The 22435-nt window shown below is 47.9% G+C and overlaps 1 protein-coding gene across 14 annotated transcripts in view; it reads right to left on the bottom strand.

Moving 5' to 3' along the window:
- The window catches only part of TACC2 (transforming acidic coiled-coil containing protein 2), a 230714-nt gene that overhangs the window by 149822 nt on the left and 58457 nt on the right, over positions 1-22435 (bottom strand). For all 14 annotated transcript variants that reach the window (XM_069566725.1, XM_069566735.1, XM_069566728.1 and 11 more), the window contains 2 exons: positions 4710-9974; positions 4032-4145 (listed from right to left, as the gene is read on the bottom strand). In XM_069566725.1, the coding sequence (XP_069422826.1) occupies positions 4032-4145; positions 4710-9974 (5379 nt within the window). The remainder of the gene's footprint in view (positions 1-4031; positions 4146-4709; positions 9975-22435) is intronic.

Here is a 22435-nt window from a genome sequence, read left to right as displayed (position 1 = left end):
ATGGCCAGGCTGGAACCTCAACCCTAGGAAGACGAACACTGGCCATGCAGTTCACTGCAGGAGAAAAGCCTTGTCCCACAGAATTGCAAAGAGAAAACCTAAGCTCTGCCTGGGCTGGAACGCACCATGATTGCATCTGATCATTTATCCAGGCCCTCGCTGCAACTCAGGGAGGCAATTACAGCTGTGACCTCCCCATTCTACAGATGGACAAACAGATTAGACATGAAACCAGTAAGGGACACAGCTGGGTGTGAACCCAAACTCCACCACCACCCAGCTCCTGGTAGCATGTGCCATAGTGTGACCACACAACCTCCCCCAGGCTGCTGCCAAATTCACCTTCACGTGCAGCATCTGCCATTCCCAGGGCACACACGCCCGACTTTGGAGGGACTTTCTCTGAGGCCCGCTCAGATCCACAGCACAGCTCCCTCGGGGTGAAAGGTCCACTGGAGCTACTGAGCTTCCGCAAAGGCAAAGAAGCATTCCCAGCACTGGTGTTAAAGTAGGAATGAAGTTGCTGGGCTGAGTGAGGAGAGCCTTTGGGGACCCCGTGAGAAGGCTTGGCCTTATGGATCATTCGATGACTCTGAGAGTTCTGGGAGGAGCTGGGGTGTCCCAGGCAGCAGCCACTCACCATATGGAACCGTTGAGGGCTTGATATGTGACCAGTCCAAACGGAGGTGTGCTGTGGACATGAAATACACCCCAGCATGCAGAGACTTCATACGCAAATAAGAATGTAGAATACCAAGTTAATAATTTATATATTGATTGCATGTTGAAGTGATAATATCTGTCATATATTGGGTTTTGTTGTTGTTGTTTAGTTGGTAAGACATGCCTGACTCTTTTGTAACCCCATGGACAGTAGCCTGTCAGGCTCCTCTGTCCATGGGATTTCCTGGACAATAATATGGAGTGGGTTGCCATTTCTTTCTCCAGGGGACCTTCCCAACCCAGGGATCAAACCTCAATCTCCTGAATTGGCAGGCAAGTTCTCTACTGAGCCCCAGGGAAGTCTACATGTTGTGTTACTGAAAATGTATTATTAAAATTAATTTTAATATTTCAATTTTAATTTGTTTAATATTAATTAAAATTTTAATAATTTCTATTTGTTTTGAATATGGCTACTAGAAAATTTAAGATTATATTTGCAGCTTATGTCCTATTTCAATTGGACAGAGCTGGTCTGTACCTTCTGGAGACCTTCGATTGTCTATTGAGTATAAAGTAGGCTCTGTTGTGGTCCATTTGCTCAGATGTGGCTGTCCCTATAACTGCCCTCGAGGCAGGGGAGCCAGAGGTCATCCCACCTGGAATTCTTTCTGGAAATCCTCAGCCAATGGGAGAGTAGCAGGCCTTTTTCCTAAGAACCCAAAGCACAGGAAAGGTGAGCCCTCTTCCATCCTCATTTCCTTCAAGGACCAGAGCAAAGCTGATCTAAATAGATCCAAATGATCTAAATAGAAGTAGACCATGGGTTGGAAAGATACCCCTGGAGGAGGAAATGACAACCCTCTCCAGTATTCTTGATTGGAAAATCCCATGGACAAAGGAGCCTGATGGACTACAGTCCATGGGATCTCAAAGAATCAGACACCACTGAGCATGCAAGGCCACACAGGTCACAAATGCAAGTCACAAATGCAAAAGCCACTTAGTAATGTTTAAATGTTGGTAGCCAAGTAAAAACAAGAAAAAAATATGAAAATAATTTCAATAACAGTATAACCTAGAACATCCAAAATATTACCATTTTAACATGCAATATAAAAATTATTAATGATGTTTCTTGTTGGTTTTTTTTTTTTTGGTCACACTATGCAGCTTGTGGGATCCTAGTTCAAAGTCCAGAGTCCTAACCACTGGACCACCAGGGAATTCCCTGTATTCTTTGCTTCACACTGAGAGAGCCAATCCTTAGGTAGATTGATAAGGAGTCCGGGGCCCTCAAGGAGGAAGGGGTCCAGGAGGAGAAAAGGACAAACTTTTTCCCCAACATTCCTTAGTCTTAGTCACATAAGATGTTATTTTCTTTAAGCCCAGAGCTAATGATTAAACAATAAAACAAAAGATGTAGGTTGTGGGAATGGGTCTGGTAAGACTTTTCCTCGTGATGTCCATGTCCGAAACTTTCTCTGTCTCTTTTTATACTTGAATAAAACTCTCCTACACAAAAGCTCTTGAGTGACCAAGCCTGGTCCCTGGTCCCGAAGCTAAATCTTCTTCAGAGATCACGAATCCAACACCGTTCACCGTAAGCTATCAACACTAAATCTTCAACATCTGAGATGCGTTTTACCCTCACAGTGCATCTCCGAACACATGTGACCAGGGCTGCCAAAATGAACGACACAACTCGAGCATCTGAAAGTCTATCACCCAACAAATCCTCAACCACAGCAAAGTGCATAGAACACCCATTATATTGAGGTCAATATCTACTGCTCCGTAAATTATAAGTCATACACTTTGAGCCACTAAGATTTATGTCTGCAAAGAGTTCTGATGGCAGCAGGAAAAAAAGGACTCTGAGAATTTAAACAGAAAAAAAAAAAACAATGGATGAAACTACCCTAACATAATGTGCGTTTGTGCACACACTAACATCATAAATACCAGCAATCATTAGATGTTGGGGCTGTGGATTTTTCTCTTTTTCCTTATACTTTTCTACATCTTACACATATCTAGTGTTAATTTAGAAATTATAATTTTAAAATTAAAACTGATTAGAACATCGAGTCATGAAATATTTATTGGATTACTATATGCCTGGTCCTAAGACCTTCTTGTTCTCCAGGAAGGATGATAAAACATCCAGGGACTGAGAAAGAGCTAATATAACATTTGCGGGGAGAGGAAGGGGAGGATTTTTCAAGTTAGACATCTTTTCCTATACTTTTACTGGGAATGTCAAAAATACATATGAGCAAGAGTTGTGGGGAATTTTGTGCTAAGTCAGCAGCAGAGACAAGTGTCCAGTGCAGATCAAACTTGCATCTGTCTTGGCAACAGGGCTTGCAACTCTGTTGGCCCACAGTTATGAGAGTTGCCCTCGTTTGGATGGCAAGGCAGTTGGGTGGAAGTGCTCAGACTTGACAAACAGGTGATCATGCATTCTTTTGGCGTGTGCAAAATATGCATCAATTCATTTACAAAATGGCTGCAGCTGTTTGGCAGGATACTCTGGGCTAGCCACAGGTACTAATTTAAAATCCAACCCCGCCTCACTCACATGAGCATGTGCCTGTGTGTGTGTGCACACACATGTATACACACACACACACACAGAACTCTGGAGGAGCCAAACAGCTAAGGATGCTGCAAAGCTTGTTCAGAATGTGTCTATGCCCAAAGCACCTCCCTCTCCCCTGAAGGATGTCATTTCCCAGCAGCAGCTGGTGCCCAGCCACGGGTGGCATTTCACTTAGGAAAGAACAGGCACGTACCCTGCAAAGTGTGAAGGTCTGGATTCCTTGTTGCCTCTGTCATTTGTCCTCCTCCCTAGGGGGCATGACTGCTGTTGGTGATTAGGCATTCCTGCTCAAGATTAAATCAGACTTGAACCTATTTACCTCAAAAGGTAATGAACTAGATTAGGAGGTGTCAGGCTTGGAGAGTGGGGAGATACGGGGCGTGTTGTCTAAGGGGTGCAGGGTTTCTTGGAGGGGATGACAATGTTCTAAAATTGACTACAGAGTTGAGAACTGCACAACTCTGTGAATATATTAAAAGCCACTGACTTGTATACCTTAAATGAACAAATGAGATGGTATGTGAATTACATCTCAATAAAGATGTTAAGAAAAACAAAGATAAGCTCAGATGTGAAAACAATTCCTTTATACAAGCAATGGAGATCATAGTTATCTCAGGCACTGTGTAAAGAATCAGAACGGCGAGGTATATCTTTCTTAGATTAAGACGCATACATTTTAGTACTATCCTTTGCAAAACATCCAGCATGTCTCTGCCAGAGGAAGGCAGGGTTCTCCAAAGGCTGATGCCTTTTCACTGACCTTTCTGCTCCTCCCGCACTGCTGGCATCATCTGAAATAACCTCGTCCGTGATGTCTGGAGCATCCTTCTCAGGAACCAAAGGTAACATAGATGGGCCAGCCTTGGGGATCTTTCTGGGATAATGTAAAGAAAGCAATACATCTTAGAAAAGGCATTTCTCTCCATGTCCTATTGAAAAGCCCTTTTCCCAGTTTAAGCTTTAAGTGGCTACTTCAGGAAAATCTCTAGAAAAAAAAAATTAGCTTCAGGCAGTGAAAGGCTTTGAGATGCTTTGGGATCGTTTAGGCCTCTCTGCATAAATAAATCCAGATTCAAAAGCAAATGTATCTGGACACCAGAAAAATAGTCTGACTGACCATAACCTATGACCCCATAGTCCACTGCTGGCCTGTAAATATTTCATGCTTTACAATTTCAGTTAGAAGAATTAAAGAACACAAGGAAAGGAAAAAAGATGTGTTAAACAGACAGCTCCTCCAAACCAAACAGACGCCTCCAAACCATTTCTCACATGTTTTCAGACTCTCAGCACATCCAGAGATTGTAAGTAGGGAAATTTAAACAATTAGATACGGAAAAATGAAGCTTCTTTAAAGCCGCTCATCACTTTGACTTTTAAAAATGAGAATCACTTTTACAGTTGACCCCACATTAGCGTGTGAATTTATTCTAAGTACCTCTCAGCATCCAGTGCTTCTGGATCCAGGTTTTGCAGCTTCAGGTCCCGAGTTTCGTCAGGTTCTGTGGGTGAGGAGACACCTATCTTCCCATCCTCCGCAAAAGCAGGGAACTCAGGCCTGGGTTGCTCCTCAGCCTGTGGGGGCCCGGCCGGGCGGCCCCCACCTGGGGCGACTTCAGCATCCATCCTCAGAGCCCCTTCTGAGCAGCCTGGGTCCCCAGGGCTTCCTGGCACAGCCGAGGCAACAGCCGCACCAGAGAACATTCTCGTAGTACCTGTTTCAGGCAGGTCCTCAGACACACATGTCCGGGTCCCAGCTGTGTTCACAGTGACGTCACCCTCTGCTTCCCCAGCAGCTCCAGCTTCCAAGCCGGGCTCCAGCGGATTATCTGCCACTTCCCCAGCTGGGGGCTCCCGGACGCCCTGGGTGCCCAGGGCATCTTGTGTTTCCGAGATGCCAGCTGCACCTGCACGCCTCCTCTCACCCCCAAGTGGGTCTGGGGTGCAGGGCTGACCGACAGCCTCGGGCAGAGGTGGGACGTCCCCGTGGGGAGATGCTCCCCAGGCAGAGGTGGATCCTGGCATGTCACCCAGAGCCCGGGGGTGAGAAGAGCCCCGGGGACCATCTTCTCTGGGTTGACTGTCCTGGTGGGCTGTTTCCTGGCTCTGTTTTCCAGAAGGAATGCTGTCATCTGGACCAGAGTCCCCTTCTGCATGGCTCTGGGGAGCCACCTGCAAGTCAGCCCCGGAAGCCTCTGGAGAAGCCGCCTGTGAAGACAGATCTGAAGCTGCTTCCTGTGGGCCACCTGCCTGCTGTGAATGGGCCTGGCCTCCTCCAGGTCCCCGCCACCAGCCTTCTCCAGCCCCCTCCAGCTTCTTGCTGTCCGCCAGCACCTGCGGGGCCTCGCTTACTTCCTTTCCATCACTGGCGCCCGGCAGGGTGTGCTCTGCGGCCAGCCAGGCCAGCCCGGGCAGCTCTCCTAGAGCTGGATCCTGGGGACCCAGACGAGAAATCTCAGCCTCTACGGCCAGCTCTTGCTTCTTCTCCTTTGAGTCCACCCAGAGACCAGTAGGAAGGGTGGGGAGAGGGGTGACGGCCACTCCTTGAGTCCCATCTGGAAGCTTCTCTGGGCTTGGCACCATGAGGCCCTTGCCCATCACCCTCTTCCCGGCTCCCGCCTTTTCTCCCTGTGTGCTCTGGGGCCAATCGGCGGTCAGGGCTCCAAGCACAGACTTCTCGAAGATCTTGGTGATGTGCTCCCTGAAATCAGGCAACCCAGCGAGCATCCCAGTCTGCCTGCAGCTTGTGTCTACACCAGCTGATGCTCCCTGCCTGGGATCCTTGGAAGGCTCTAGCATCCTCTCCCCGCTGCCCTCGGTCTCTCTTGCTGCTTCCCCTGCCTTGCTCTCCTCACTGACGGGGCATGCTGGAATTTCGCCGGGCTCAGCACTTGCACCGGGAGCTCCTGACCATTTCTCCTCCCCTGTGGTCTCCTTAGTCTTGGCCAGAAACGGCATCCTGTCCAAGTATGGTACAGAGTCCACAGGACCCTCCGAGGTCGCAGCTTTGGAGCTTCCAAGGCTGGCTGGCGCTGCAGAGATTCCCTCACCTGCAGCTCCTGCTTGCAAGAAGGAGGACTCAGCAGATCCCTCCCTGGAGGAGGCTATATCCGAGGCAAGCAGGGGCTCCCGAGTGGAACAAGGGCTTTCCCCAGGGGCTCCGGGGCCTTGGGGTGAAACAGCTTTCACAACACTGTCTTCCAGCCCTTTCCTGGCAGCACCCTCGATGTGCAGGTAAGGAGTACCAGGGGCAGCCTCCTCCGGGGGTCCAGACGGCAGGAGCCTCTGTGGGTCAGGGACAACCTGTGCTGCAGAAAGATCTGCCACGCTTCTGGGACTCTCAGCCAGCTCCCTGGCTAGTGGCCAGGCATCCTGGCAGCTGGCCAAGTGCTGCTCACCTAGAGCAGAGGTAGAGGCTTCCTCCCCAGGGGAAGAGTGCTGCTCTGTTCGGAGGGAGCCTGGCTCCCCCGGAGCCTGCCACATCCCCAGGGCTCCTCCGTCCGCCTTCCCGCAAGTCTCAGCACCATCCACACCTTGATCCTTGGCTGATGGGAAAATTCCAGAAAGCTCCAGGACCTCTGCATCTGAGGCAGTGAGGTGCTCCATTTCCTTCTGTGGGACCAACCCCGGTTGCTGCCTGCCCTCCTGGGTTTCTTCACCTGCCTCTCTCACTGGGGCATCCTGGGCAGGTGTGGCTCGGGGGCTGGCAGGTGCTGGAACTGACTGGCTGTGAGCTGCCTCCGGGAGAGCTACTGAGTCAGGCCAACAAGGCGGGGCCCCCACGGTGTTTCCATTTGCCTTCTCTGTCTTGCCCAAATCCTGGAGCTGGGGCCAAGCGTCAGCTGCTCCTGAAATGCCTGCGTCCTCAAGACATGCTTCTTCATGCTGGCTGCCGGTGTTCAGCCCGTCAACCAGCTCCTGTTGGGACTCGTTTGGCCCCTGCCCAGCACAGCTATATTCCTTTCTGCTCAAGCTACCTGCAAGAGAAGGGTCTTGGGAAGTGTCTGCTGCAGGAGATGAGCTCCTGGACGGCTGACTGCCGCTGCATTCTCCCTCTTGCCCCTTCTCCCTGAGTGCAGGCAACTCAGGCTTCATGGGTGCTGACAACTGCGACTTCTCGGTCTCAGGATTCTCCAGAACTGTGCCCCCAGGAGGTGAACTCGGAGCATCAGACAGACTGCCTTTGGGGAGCTCACTTTGAAGTTCCGTTTCAGAAGCCGGTTGCTTGCCTCCATGAGTGGACAAGTTCACATCTTCCCGCGGTCCCACGGGTGTGTGGATTTGTGGAGAATCGGCACCCAGGTTCTTAAAATCCGTATCACCTGGATAAGCCTCTTCTTTGCTTCCGCACCCTTGGGATGTCTCCCTGAGCATATTGAAGACCAATGCGTCTGGGTGTGTCTGGGATGTTTGGAGATGGTTCTCAGGACACAGTAAGGGCCTCTCGGATGCAGTCACTTCTATACCGCTGTCCCCCGGGTGGGATAGGTTTCCCTGCCGACCTTGCTCCAGGCTGAGCGTCGTGAGCCTGCAGTCCACTGCCCAGTTCTCCTCCTCAGGGGGAGGGGGCCCATCAGCAAGGACTTCCTGTCCAGCTGTGTCACGCCCCAGCCCACGGGGGTGGGGAGATCTTAGCGAGCCCTCCCCCTCCCTATGGCCGGGCCTCTGTGCGGATGGGTGGCTCCCTGACTTTATTTCAGGCATGCTCTCCGCCTCCTGGGCTTTGGGGACGACCTCTGGAGCAGGAGCCGACAGGAAATCTGATTTCTCAGATTCTAAAGCAGGAAGAGAGTCCATTCTTCCCAGTCCCTCCACGTCCTGAAGGGTGTCGGGACATTTGGTCTGTGGTTCCGGCCCCGCCCAGATGATTCCCCGGGAAAGAACACATTCACCAGCTCCTTCTGGCCCAGAGGGTGGGCTGGGATGCTGTTCAGGGAGCTGGTGCAGTGAGCCCGATGGGTGGACCACTTGAGATTCTCCCATCATCCCACGGGCCACCATGTTCCAAGCTGCATCTTCTAAGGGACAGTCAGACCTGTCCGCGTGCCCGGGGATCTCCTCTCCAAGTGGCTGTGCTAGGACTGTGTTCGGAAGGCCTTTGCTCTCCTCATCGCCAGTCAGCTGTGAAACCTCGTCCTTGTCCACCTCTGGGTCAGGCTTGCAGTCCCAGGCCTCAGGTTGTTCTGCCTGTAGATTCCCAGTATCTGCACCATCAAGGGGCCCTGGGGCTGCTCCCTGTCCTCTAGGATCAGCCCCAGCGATTTTGCTTTCCTCGTTAGCCACAGCTGGGCTTTCGGGGGGCTCAGCTTCATCTTTCGGCCCTGGTGACCTGCTGGCACTCTCATCTGATGCACTGGGAGTGGGGAGAGCTGGAACCTTTGGATGGACTTCATGGCTTAGCTCCCTATTCCCAAGCTCTGCCCTCTCCTTCGGGGGGGCAGGAGCAGGAATCTCTCTGGAGCCTCCTTCCAGGCCCTCTCCTTTTCCTCTGAGGTCTGATGCTTGCTTCTCCGGTCCTGACAACCCTGCTTCTGCCCACTCTGTAGCCAGATCTGTGAGAACAGGCATCTCGGCCATGGAAACCATCTCCTTGGCTTGTTCTGCAGCCACGGAGGCCAGAGCAGCTGGCTGGGAGGGGAGGCTTGAAGCTGGACCCACATCCTCAGTTGCGGCGTGTGGGGCAGACTCAGGGCTCATGAACAGAATTCCCTCGGGCTGATCACCTGTTGCTGCCCAGGTGACTTGACGAGGCTGAGCATCTTGGCTCCTGGTCTGTGAGTGACCCTGAGCATCAAGGGCACCCAGAGTCTCCTCCCAAGAGCCCTTGGCCCCCCGCACCAGGGCAGGACCCAGTGAATCCCAGGGCAGCCCTGTGGGTGGGAGTGCTCCCATCGGCTGCTGGCAGCTTTCCTGGAAATCGGCCTTCGCTCTGGCTTCTTGGGCAGCCCCTGAACTGGTCCCAGTGGGAGGGCAGGCCCCGAGGAATCCCGTGTCATTGGTGAAATCCTGAGGTGGCCCCTCCACTGGGCATTCCGGGGCTGGCTCTTGCGAGGTTGAGATCTCGGGTTTTAGGGGAGGCTCCTCCAGGCTGGCTGAGCTCTCCTGGCCTAGGTGGGCAGCAGGGGCCTTGGGGGTTCCCTGCCGGGACTCTGGCCGTGGTAAGCCAGCTGCAGCCTCTTGCCCTTGGGACTTGAAATCACCAGGCCGGGCATCCTCTCCAGGCAGCTGCACCTTCATCGGCTCTGGAGGAGCAGTTGGTGGAATTCCTGCCAACTGGTCAGTGGAGCTGGAGGAAGACAGTCTCTGCCCTTCTTCTTCCTTCAAGCCTGTCTCTCCTTCGGCACTGGGGATGACAGAAACCAGCTTGCGCTGAGTCAAGTTGTCGTCCTGAGGGACAGAGGCTGCCGAGGCCTCTCCTGGGCCATTTGGAGAAAGTTCCCTCCGAGAGTGTTGAACCAGGGGCCAACCTTCAGGTTCCCCTTCTGGGCTTGCCAAGCAACCTTCTGGGGGGCCCTCGGCAAAGCGCATGGAAGACGAGGGACTCTCCCACTCCTGGGGCTCCGGTGTGCTGGGACGTGGAGAATCTTCTGGACCCCTGGCTGCCTGTGGGTGCTCTCTCGGCTCAGTCACCTCTGGGGACACGAGGCAGGGGTCTGGAGTGGCAGCACCCTCAGGAGCAGAGCTGGAACCTCCATGCCAGATGCTGCCAACAATGAAAAGATTTAATGTTTCATCAGTTCTCATGGATGGCAAGGAGAGAGTAAAGCACAGGCATAGTCACCCCACCCCTCTCCCACTGAAGGACGTAACACACCATCCTCATGCGGCTCATCCTCCCCATGAAGAGAGCCCCCTCCGCGCCCCAACACACCCATAACCATGACTTCCTCCAAAAATCAATGCAGAGAATCTCAAACATTCAGTCTGAGGTTTTCCATGCTGGTCAGTAGTGAATAGGGAAATTAAATACCAAGGAGATCAAACCAATCAATCCTAAAGGAAATCAACTCTGAATATTCATTGGAAAGACTGATACTAGAGCTGAAGCTCCAATACTTTGGCCACCTGATGCAAAGAGCCGATTTACTGGAGAAGACCCTGATGTTGGGAAAGATTGAAAGCAGGAGAAGGGGATGACAGAGAATGAGATGGTTGGATGGCATCATCAACACAATGGACAGGAGTTTGAGCAGTCTGGGAGATAGTGAAGGACAGGGAAGCCTGCCTGGCATGCTGTGAGGTCACAAACAGTTGGATGTGACTTAGTGACTGAACAAACACAACAATTATGGACTGAACTGTGTCCCCCTGAAAATCCATATTGAAGTTTTAATCCATAATGTGACTATCTATGTGGACATAGGGCCTTTAAGAAGGTAATTAAATGTAACTGAGGTCATAAGAGTGGGGCGCTAATCTAGGAGAACTGAAGTCCCTGTAAGAAGAAGGGGGACACCAGGAGTTACTCATACAAAGAGGCCTCAGCAGACACAGCAGGAAGGTGCCATCTGCAAACCAGGAAGAAAGGTCTCACCAGAAGCCACCTCTGCCGGCACCCTAACCTTGGAATCCCAGCCTCTGGAACTGTGAAAAAACAAAATTCTGTTGTTGAAGCTACCCAGTCTGTGGGTTTCTCTATGGCACTGTGAACAAACTACTGCAATGAGTATATTGGATATTATTCTACTATCCTTTCAACATTTTTAAGGTTTGAAATTTTCCAAAATGAAAAATTGGGAAAATACTTGGAAAATGGATGAAATTTACTGAACATCAGTGCTTTACATGGATTATCTCATCTAACCCTACCAATAGCCTTGCAAGGTGAATATTACTACTGCCATTTTGCAGAGAAGAACCCTGAGAACAGAGGGGTTAACCTTGAATCTGATGGACCATGATCTTCTTATTCATTTTATGCCTCCAAAAGCAAAAACTTTTAAAGAGGGAGACTGAATGTTTGTGTCCCCCAAAATTCATATATTGAAAACTAATCCCCAAGATGATGGTGAAAGGTTGAGGTTGCAAGCCATGTGCTACACTGGGATTCGTGGCCTCCGAAGTTGAATTCAGTCCGGGGCCAGAGACAAGGCTTGACTACAAGGAGCTTTTGTGTAGCAATGTTTTATTATTAAAGCATAATAGAGACAGGGAAAACTTCTGACATAGACATCAGAAGGGGACAGAAAGACTGCCTGCTTGCTAGTTTTTAGCAAGATATTTTATGTCTGTTCAGTTCAGTTCAGTTCAGTTGCTCAGTCGTGCCCAACTCTTTGCGATCCCATGAATCGCAGCACGCCAGGCCTCCCTGTCCATCACCAACTCCCGGAGTTCACTCAGACTCACGTCCATCGAGTCAGTGATGCCATCCAGCCATCTCATCCTCGGTCGTGCCCTTCTTCTCCTGCCCCCAATCCCTCCCAGCATCAGAGTCTTTTCCAGTGAGTCAACTCTTCGCATGAGGTGGCCAAAGTACTGGAGTTTCAGCTTTAGCATCATTCCTTCCAAAGAAATCCCAGGGTTGATCTCCTTCAGAATGGACTGGTTGGATCTCCTTGCAGTCCAAGGGACTCTCAAGAGTCTTCTCCAACACCACAGTTCAAAAGCATCAATTCTTCGGTGCTCAGCCTTCTTCACAGTCCAACTCTCACATGCATACATGACTACTGGAAAAACCATAGCCTTGACTAGACAGACCTTAGTTGGCAAAGTAATGTCTCTGCTTTTGAATATGCTACCTAGGTTGGTCATAATTTTTCTTCCAAGGAGTAAGCGTCTTTTAATTTCATGGCTGCAATCACCATCTGCAGTGATTCTGGAGCCCAAAAAAATAAAGTCTGACACTGTTTCCACTGTTTCTCCATCTATTTCCCATGAAGTGATGGGACCAGATGCCATGATCTTCGTTTTCTGAATGTTGAGCTTTAAGCCAACTTTTTCACTCTCCTGTTTCACTTTCATCAAGAGGCTTCTTAGTTCCTGTTCACTTTCTGCCATAAGGGTGGTGTCATCTGCATATCTGGGGTTATTGATATTTCTCCCGGCAATCTTGATTCCAGCTTGTGTTTCTTCCAGTCCAGCATTTCTCATGATGTACTCTACATAGAAGTTAAATAAGCAGGGTGACAATATACAGCCTTGACATACTCCTTTTCCTATTTGGAACCAGTCTGTTGTTCCATGTCCAGTTCTAACTGTTGCTTCCTGGCCTGCATACAGATTTCTCAAGAGGCAGGTTAGGTGGTCTGGCATTCCCATCTCTTTCAGAATTTTCCACAGTTTATTGTGATCCACACAGTCAAAGACTTTGGCATAGTCAATAAAGCAGAAATAGATGTTTTTCTGGAACTCTCTTGCTTTTTCCATGATCCAGCAGATGTTGGCAATTTGATCTCTGTTCCTCTGCCTTTTCAAAAACCAGCCGGAACATCAGGAAGTTCACAGTTCATGTATTGTTGAAGCCTGGCTTGGAGAATTTTGAGCATTACTTTACTAGCGTGTGAGATGAGTGCAATTGTGTGGTAGTTTGAGCATTCTTTGGCATTGCCTTTCTTTGGGATTAGAATGAAAACTGACCTTTTCCAGTCCTGTGGCCAGTGCTGAGTTTTCCAAATTTGCTGGCATATTGAGTGCAGCAATTTCACAGCATCATCTTTCAGGATTTGAATTAGCTCTAGTGGAATTCCATCACCTCCACTAGCTTTGTTCATAGTGATGCTTTCTAAGGCCCACTTGACTTCACATTCCAAGATGTCTGGCTCTAGGTGAGTGATCATACCATCGTGATTATCTGGGTCATGAAGATCCTTTTTGTACAGTTCTTCTGTGTATTCTTGCCACCTCTTCTTAATATCTTCTGCTTCTGTTAGGTCCAGACCATTTCTGTCCTTTATCGAGCCCATCTTTGCATGAAATGTTCCCTTGGTATCTCTCATTTTCTTGAAGAGATCTCTAGTCTTTCCCATTCTGTTGTTTCCCTCTATTTCTTTGCATTGATCGCTGAGGAAGGCTTTCTTATCTCTTCTTGCTATTCTTTGGAACTCTGCATTCAGATGCTTATATCTTTCCTTTTCTCCTTGGCTTTTCGCTTCTCTTCTTTTCACAGCTATTTGTAAGGCTTCCCCAGACAGCCATTTTGCTTTTTTGCATTTCTTTTCCATGGGGATGGTCTTGATCCCTGTCTCCTGTACAATGTCACGAACCTCATTCCATAGTTAGCAAACTGTTAATCAGACAAGAGAGACCCCCCCCCCCCAAAGGCTGAAGGCGTTATACCAGGCCCCTCTCCCACATTATACGTTTCTGAGATAGAACGGCACAAGGTGTGTCATCCCTGGCCATAAAACAACTGACATGAATGTTGGTTTGTTGAGCCATTATCAGCCCAAGGTCTGAGAAAAGGAAAAAAAAAAAAAGGTTCGTCTTACATGAACTGGTTTGAAGAAAGACAAATTTTAAAGCAAATACATAGTTTCATTAACATAGCTCAAGAAAAACACTTCTATAAGAAAAATGCATTGGTTATCTCAAGGTCTGAAAAAGGTTAAGTTCAGGCAGAACCAGGTGTCCTCAACAGAGAAGGGGGGAAAAATGTCAGCCACTTGCAGTTTGTTTCCTCCTGCCAGTTTATTTCCTTGGGGACCTCTGGCCTTCCTACCTATTAACCCTCTCAATGGTATTAGGAAAGGAGGGTCTTTGGAAGGTGATTAAGCCATGAGGGTTACTGCCCTTATAAAAGAGATGTTGGGAAAGATTGAGGGCAGGAGGAGAAGGGGACGACAGAGGATGAGATGGTTGGATGGCATCACCGAGTCAATGGACATGACTTTGAGTAAACTCTGGGAGTTGGTGATGGACAGGGAGGCCTGGCGTGCTGCGGTTCATGGGGTCACAGAGTCAGACATGACTGAGGGACCAAACTGAACTGAAAAGAGAGCCCCAAAGAGTTCCCTTAACCTTTTTGCCATGTGAGGACTCCCAGAGAAGGCATCTACCTATGAACTAGGAAGTGGGTCCTCAGCAGATCTGAAATCTGCTGGACCTTGATATTAGATTTCTAGCCTCCAGAGTCACAAGAAACACGTGTCTGTTGGCTAAGCCATCCAGTCTATGTCATTTTTATAGCAGCCTGAATGAACTAGGACAGAAGGCAAGAGGCTCTTTACCTGACTCCATTCTAGCCTCTCACCAAGCCCCTCACCTATGAATTATCACATGACAACCTCGAAGGAGGTGTGTTCAGCTGTCATTACACCAGTCATCCTGATTTAATGCCCATCTCTGCACATCAGTTCAGTATCAGTTCAGTTGCTCAGCCGTGTCTGACTCTTTGAGACCCCATGGACTGCAGCACACCAGGCCTCCCTGTCCATCACCAACTCCCGGAGCTCACTCAAACTCACGGCCATTGTGTTGGTGGTGCCATCCAACCATCTCATCCTTTGTCATTCCCTTCTCCTCCTGCCTTCAATCTTGCCCAGTACCAGGGTGTTTTCCAATGAGTCAGTTCTTCGCATCAGGTGACCAAAGTATTGGAGTTTCAGCTTCAAAATCAGTCCTTCCAATGAATATTCAGCACTGATTTCCTTTAGGATGGACTGGTTGGACCTCCTTGCAGTCCAAGGGACTCTCAAGAGTCTTCTCCAACACCACAGTTCAAAAGCATCAATTCTTCAGTGCTCAGCTTTCTTGATAGTTCAACTCTCACACCCATATATGACCACTGGAAAAACCATAGCTTTGACTAGGCGGACCTTAATGGTAAAGCAATGCCTCTGCACATAAGACACTGAACATATTTCAGATGGACCCGAGAGAGAGTTGGCTACTATCTCAACGAGATTAGCATTTTGAGACAAAAAGTAGGGCTCACAAGAGCAAAGAAGAGAAAACTAAAGAGGGTTGCTGCTGCTGCTAAGTTGCTTCAGTTGTGTCCGACTCTGTGCGACCCCATAGACAGCAGCCCACCAGGCTCCCCCATCCCTGGGATTCTCCAGGCAAGAACACTGGAGTGGGTTGCCATTTCCTTCTCCAGTGCATGAAAGTGAAAAGTGAAAGTGAAGTCGCCCATTTGTGTCCGACTCTTAGCGACCCCATGGACTGCAGCCTACCAGGCTCCTCCATCCATGGGATTTTCCAGGCAAGAGCACTGGAGTGGGCTGCCATTGCCTCCTCCGAGGGTTGAGTTACATGAATCCCTCCAATCTCCAAGTGGTCACTAGGACAGACGTGCCCATGGAGAGTCCTGGCCTTGTGCTGATGGACAGGGGTGAAACCACTAGAATTGCAGGTAACATTCCTTGACATGACCTCTGCAGAGCAGGATTTCTCAAATTCAATGGATTGTTCCAGAACCAGCAACTCTGTACTTGTGAACCTATTTTCCTTTTAATAGGCACTTTATGCTTAATTGTGTTCCACTCATTAAGCAAGGGGTCAAATCATTTAGTAGCTAATGAGATTAATGGCATGTAATTCAGAAATGAAGCATTCCTACTGACGTCTGCTTGTTCAAGAAGCACAGAACACAGCTCCCTCTGCGCTGGCAACAAAAGAACAAAGCGGCTTTACTGATCTGCCTCTGAGAGCAGTGGCCAGCTCATGAGAGTGTGTGATTTCCCTTCAGGCTACTTGAAGTCATGACCGTCTGGGGACAGGATGATAAATTCACTCCACTGGGGCACCTTGAAGACCCGTGGGTCTTATAAGAGAACAACCAGGAATACATCCCCCAGAGTGTGAACACGGACTCCCTTCAAAATAAAGACCCAGTCTTGGCTCTCTTTCACCTGAACTGAGTACCTGTAATCTCAATGATTGCCCGTCAGAAGCCAATTTCTAAACCAGATTAAAGTCACTCACCAGGAGGAGATTTGCCCAAGGGCAGGAAAAATTCTACAAAGTGATCTGTAAGGGCTCTGTATTAATTGGAGCTTGCACAATGTCCTTTTGTGCTTCAAGATGGAATAAAAAAATGTATAGGATGGAGGTTCAGCTCAGAATCTAAAGGTGAGCTCTTGTGGGCTGGGCAGTGTGTTCTAAATGCAAGGCTCTCAGCCCAAAGGAGGGGGGCACTGCCTTTGAGCTGAGGAGGGCAGAGCATAGCGACCACAGCCTCCCTGGGGCAGCCCTGATGCCCGCCCCCCCCCACCGCCCCCGCCCCGCCAACAAAGGGAGAGAGGCACGTGCAGAGACCTGGGAGGAGGACTGATTCGCTGCAGCAAAGGGCTGAGCAGATGATGAAGGCGCAGAGAAGGCCCTCCCCACCACCCGAGCTGGAGACAATCACATCCAGATGGGTTCCTAAGGCGTAGTTCCGAAGACGCACACTCAAGCCAACTAGGAATGCTTGAGAAGAGGAAGGAGACTGGCTGGGGAAAGACAAACACAGTCTCTGCACTACCAGGCTTCAGGAGAACCAGCAAAACCATAAAGCAAAATCACCAGGATGGACAGCTGCCACATCCTGAGTGTTTACTAAGGCCAAGCCCACGCTAAGCACTTTTCAGTTCTGATGACATTTAATTCACACAATAGCCAGGCAGAGTGGATGTCGCCCCCCGCCCCTCAATACACAAACGAAAAAATATCCACACAAAGCTTCCAGACCAGACCCAGGTCGCACGCAGAGCTCCTGGTACAAAGTGAGACCAAGCCCCACTGGGCTCCGGGCTCCCGCCGCCTCTGGCCGCCTCATACTTGCTGGCCTCGCCTCTCCTGGACCAAAGCAGCAAACTCTTCTTCCACCCACTCTGGCTCCTGCACTCTGTTCTCCAGGCTGCAGCCAGAACTACGGCATAGACATGAAAGCCTGATCCTGTCACCCTCGTGGGAAGACCCTCCGGTGATGACTTCAGTTTGCAGTCATCTGTGCCCCCAGCCTGCCTTTCCCACAGCATCCCACACAGAGCTCCCCATCCCTGCATCTTCCTGGAGCTGGCGCGCTCCTGCTTCTCCCTGAGAATCTCAGACCCAATCTCCACTTCTCAATGCAGCCTCCATGGCCTGGCCTCTGGGATCAGATCTCCTTCGACAGCCCTGCTGAGTGACGGCACTAGTTTCACGGCTGCCATCAAGAAGGATACCCTTTCTCCCTCTGGAGTATGACGGAGACTGGGTCTTGCCTCTTTTAAGTATGATGTCTCTGGTGCTTGGCATAGAGCAAACATTGAATATATGAATGTGGCAGTGGATGGATGGATGTGTGCGTGAACAGATGGATGGATGGATGGATAGGTTGTTTCTCAGTTGCTCAGTCATGTCTAACTCTTTGCGACCCTATGGACTCAGCACTCCAGGCTTCCCTGTCCTTCACTATCTCCCTGAGCTTGCTCAAACTCATGTCCATTGAGTTGGTGATGCTATCCAACCATCTCATCCTCTGTTGTCCCCTTCTCCTCCTGCCTTCAATCTTTCCCAGCATCAGGGTCTTTCCCAATGAGTCAGCTCTTCGCATCAGGTGGCCAAAGTATTGGAGTTTCAACTTCAGCATCAGTCCTTCCAATGAATATTCAGGACAGATTTCCTTTAGGATTGACTGATTTGATCTCCTTGCAGTCCAAGGCACTCTCAAGAGTCTTGACTTCAACACCACAGTTCAAAAGCATCAATTCTTCAGCACTGAGCCTTTTTTATCGTCCAGCTCTCACGTCCGTACACGACTACTGGAAAAACCATAGCTTTGACTATACAGGCCTTTGTCAGCAAAGTAATGTCTCTGCTTTTTAATATGTCATCTAGGTTTGTTGTAGCTTTCCTTCCAAGGAGCAAGTCCCTTTTAATTTTGTGGCTGCAGTCACCATCTGCAGTGATTTTGGAGCCCAAGAAAATAAAATCTGCCACTGTTTCCACTTTCTTCCACATCAGTGAGACCGGATGTCATGATATTTGTTTTTTGAATGTTGAGCTTTAAATCAGTTTAGCTCACATATCTAGAAAAAGACTAAAATCATTAATGGAGACATCTTCTCATGACTAGCAGCAAGCTTCTACCAAGATGTGTGCTTGACTGCATGTACCCCCTTCACTGAAATCATATATAACACTGACTTTCCCCCCACCTCTTTGGAGCAGTTCCTCAGAGTTCTCTGAACTGCTGTCTCCCAGCCTATAGCCCTCATTTGCCGCCAATAAAACTTAACTCACAACTCTCACATTGTGCCTTTCTTTTTTCAGTTGACAATGGGATGAATAAAGTGAAAAAAAAATTTTTTTTTAACTGACACCATAACTGCTCACTTAGGTTGACTCCTGAACTGTGGGTATGGATCACCATTCCAGAGACTTCAGAGAAGAAACTTACATTCTGAGTGATCTGTTCAAAGAACTCTCAAGTTAACAAGGCAATGACAACCGCCATGCTTTAACAACCATAACATAGTATTTCACAGAGAAAGGCACCTCTTCAGCAACTTCTCTGTGATCTTAGCAAATTAGGTCCAATCCACATTCACGGTCCTAACTTGTCCAAAACAACACTCCCTACATGGATGCCAGGGAGCCTGCTGGCCTTGGCAGCCCCATCAGACTCAAATGTATATTTTAAATGCAGTTTTAACTCTTTTCTGTGCTCATTCTGTGTTAGAAAAAAAGAGAGACCACAATGCTTGGGCAATTCAAGCAATAGATGAAAGGAAAATATTGGTAGGGTCTAAAACATTATTGGGGAGAAACGGGTATGTGCGAGGGTGGATAAAATACCAAAGCATTCTTAATATTTAGCCTACACTTTGCCGAGTGAACTTTTATATGACTTTAAGGTCAACATGTTGGCACACGCATGAGACTCCATTATCCAATGCGAAGAACTGACTCATTTGAAAAGACCCTGATGCTGGGAAAGACTGAAGGCGGGAGGAGAAGGGGACGACCGAGGATGAGATGGTTGGATGGCATCACTGACTCGATGGACATGAGTGTGAGTAAATTCCAGGAGTTGGTGATGGACAGGGAGGCCTGGCGTGCTGCAGTCCATAGGGTCACAAAGAGTCGGACACGACTGAGCAACTGAACTGAACTGAAAGGTCGATGTGTTGGCACACTCATGAACTCCATTATCCAGCAGAGTGGAGGTGGGTACAGGCAACTGAATTCTTAAAAAAACTGTCTTGTCATCGATTCTCAGCACCCCCAAACGTGGGGCTGACCCAGTCGTGTGGTCCCCAGCTTCAGTGCTAGGCTTGAAGTGTGACCCACAAGCCTTCCCTGCAGCTGGAATGAATTCTGTGTCTCTTCCTTCTGTCTGTCACTGTACTGCAAATGTATGTAGATATTAGCACAAGAAAACAGAAATTCACTTAAATACATTTATGGCATAATAATTATTTCTGGTCATTTGAATGCTTCTTAACAATCAAACATCAAAAATAAAACTACAATCCCATCAGAGGAGATATCTGGGGCTTTATTTGTTTTTAATCTAATAAGATATTTATTGGATAAAATTAGTAAGATGTGATCACAAAGTGAAATTTCCATAACTGTTATTCACAGTTAGTCAGTCAATGTCTTTAATGCTGTATACAGGTAGTTTTTTGTTTGTCTTATGCATATTTATATATAAATATATATGGCTTCCCTGATGGCTCAGACGATGAATCCGACTGCAACGTGGGAGACCTGGACTTGAACCCTGGGTTGGGAAGATCCCCTGGAGGAGCGCATAGCAACCCACTCCAGTATTCTTGCCTGGAGACCCCCATAGACAGAGGAGCCTGGCGGGCTACAGTCCATGGGGTCACAGAGTCGGATGCCAATGAGTGACTATGCAGAGCACAGCACATCTGCTCCTTTTCAGATTCTTTTCCATTATAGGTTATTACAAGACATTGACTAGAGTTCCTTGTGCTACATAGAAGGTCCTTGTGATTTGCTTACTTTATATATAGTAGTGTGTATATGTTAATCTCAAATTCCCAATTTACCTCCACCACCCCGCCCAGCCTCCATTGTGCTCTTTGGTAACCATAGTTTTGCTTTTTTACAGATATTTATTTTTATGCACAATAAAAAAAGATTTTTAAAACTCCAATAAGCACAAATCAAGAAAGCGGGCAGAATATTTAACTGAGAACATGAAGATCTCCTGGACTGCAAGTTAAATCCTACTAGTCATCCTTGGAAAAATGCAAATGACAATTTTGCCCATATGATTAGATTATGGGGTATTTATTTTGATACCACAAAGGTATTTTGAATAAGAAATAGTGGTAAACAAATTTTTGTTATATTCCTTCTTGATAAGGTTTCTAACATATTTTAGAAAAATTTTCCTCCCTTAGCCAACAAAGTACAACATCAGGGAACATAATGCAGTTTTCTCTTGATGACTGAAAAATCCTTCAGGGAATTTGGGCCACCCTCTGAAAAAGAAGATATTACCAATGTTGCCTGTGTGTGACTGAGTTCAAAAACGTTGACTAAGGATTTCTTGTTAGAACAATCCCCAGCCACAAGCCATTTTGCTGAGATGTGTCTCTCTGTAAGCCCATTGGTCTACACAGCAGGGGGGCAGGTCGGGGGTGGTGAGTCAGCATTAGTGGGGGCCAAGCTGGTTCAATGTCAAAGACATAAAGACCATCCTAGGCTCCTTCCCAGCTCTAACACAGCAGCAGTGATACATTTTGGAAGATTAATTGCTGTCAAAGTTGGCATTTGAGGCTGTAAAAAAGACACAAGAGACAGCAAGTGTCTGCGATACAAGCTGCTCTTGAAGAGAAAAAAGAAACAACTCTTGCTCCTGGCATCCTCTCTCTTATTATTTTTTTTTTCTAGAAGGACTCCCCACTGCTCCTAAAATAAATGCCAGGTGTTTTTTTGCTGCATTTCCATTTAAAGAAAGAAATTTGATACAGTAGATTTTCCAAAGTTTTCAGGGAGCCAGGGTTGGAGAATGGCACATAAAGAATTATTAACTAACAGGGGTTTGGGCTGATAGGAGATTGGCTGCTTTTGGAGTCGTGGGAGATGGAGGGCAGGGATCCCTGGAGATGGGAAGGAGCAGAGTAAGCCCTGCTATTGCCTCAGCTTATGGCCTGCAGAGTGTCCCAGGGTAGGGGACCCCAGCTTGAGACAGTTAGCCTCCCTGACTTCAGGAGATGAAGCTGGATGTCAGCAGCGACCAAGGCATCTAGAGTTCCCAAGACAAATTACCAAGACACAAAAGCTGCACAAAAAGAGAGCTCCAGAGATACACTAAATACTGATTGGCGTGTATATGTATGGAAACCACATGAGACTAGGTACCGACCGCCTGCAAGCTTTATAAGAGAGAATCCTTAAAGCTAATACAAGGCTGGGAATAGTTCCCATTCCTACCAACCAGGGTGGAAAACTTCATAATTGATGGGACATCTGTTAGAGTACTAAGAAGGGTCTTGCCTCAGTAGTGGAGAAAATCAACACTGCTCTAGTCCCTCCTAACAAAGCTTAAAAGCAAAACTCCAAAAGATTAAGCTGTTCCAAATAACTGCATCCCAGAGCAGAGTTCAAGAATATTTATAGGAATTCAAAAATATCCAGAATCTGGAAGCATAAAGTCCACAGTGTCTGGCATTCAAAGAAGCAGGAAAATAGACCCATACTGAAAACTCAGTTCATCAGAGCCAACCCAGAAATTGTGCAAATAACAGAATTAGTATACAAAGACTTTTTAAAAGTAATATAACTGTAGTACATATGTTCAGGATGCTAGAGAAAAGTACATGTGTTATGAATTGGACATTGAGTGTTATTGGATGCTAAAGTGTTAAGTACAGACATGGACGATAGTAATATAAAAAAGACCTAAATCAAACTTCTAGAGATGAAAAATACAGTTCCTGAAATGAAAAACACACTGGGATGGATTAAAAACAGACTAGTCATTACAGAGAAAATTAGTGAACTTGAAGATATAGCAATAGAAATTCTCCCAAAATGAAACACAAAGAGAAAAAGACTTGAAAAAAAGAAGAAGAACAGATTCAGATTATCAGTGAACTGTAGGACAATTTCAAGCAGCTGGAGGTATGTGTAGTTGGAGTCCCAGGGTGGCAAGGAGATTAAAAAAAAAAAAAAAAACTTGAAGAAATAATGACTGCAAAATTTCCAAATACGGTGCAAAGTATAAACCCACAAATCTAACTATTAATAATTTCAAGCATAAAAAATAAGAAGACACTTATA

The sequence above is a fragment of the Ovis canadensis genome, chromosome 22 (assembly GCF_042477335.2).
Source record: "Ovis canadensis isolate MfBH-ARS-UI-01 breed Bighorn chromosome 22, ARS-UI_OviCan_v2, whole genome shotgun sequence".
Lineage (NCBI taxonomy): Eukaryota > Metazoa > Chordata > Mammalia > Artiodactyla > Bovidae > Ovis > Ovis canadensis.
This window is presented reverse-complemented; position numbering and strand designations above follow the sequence as displayed.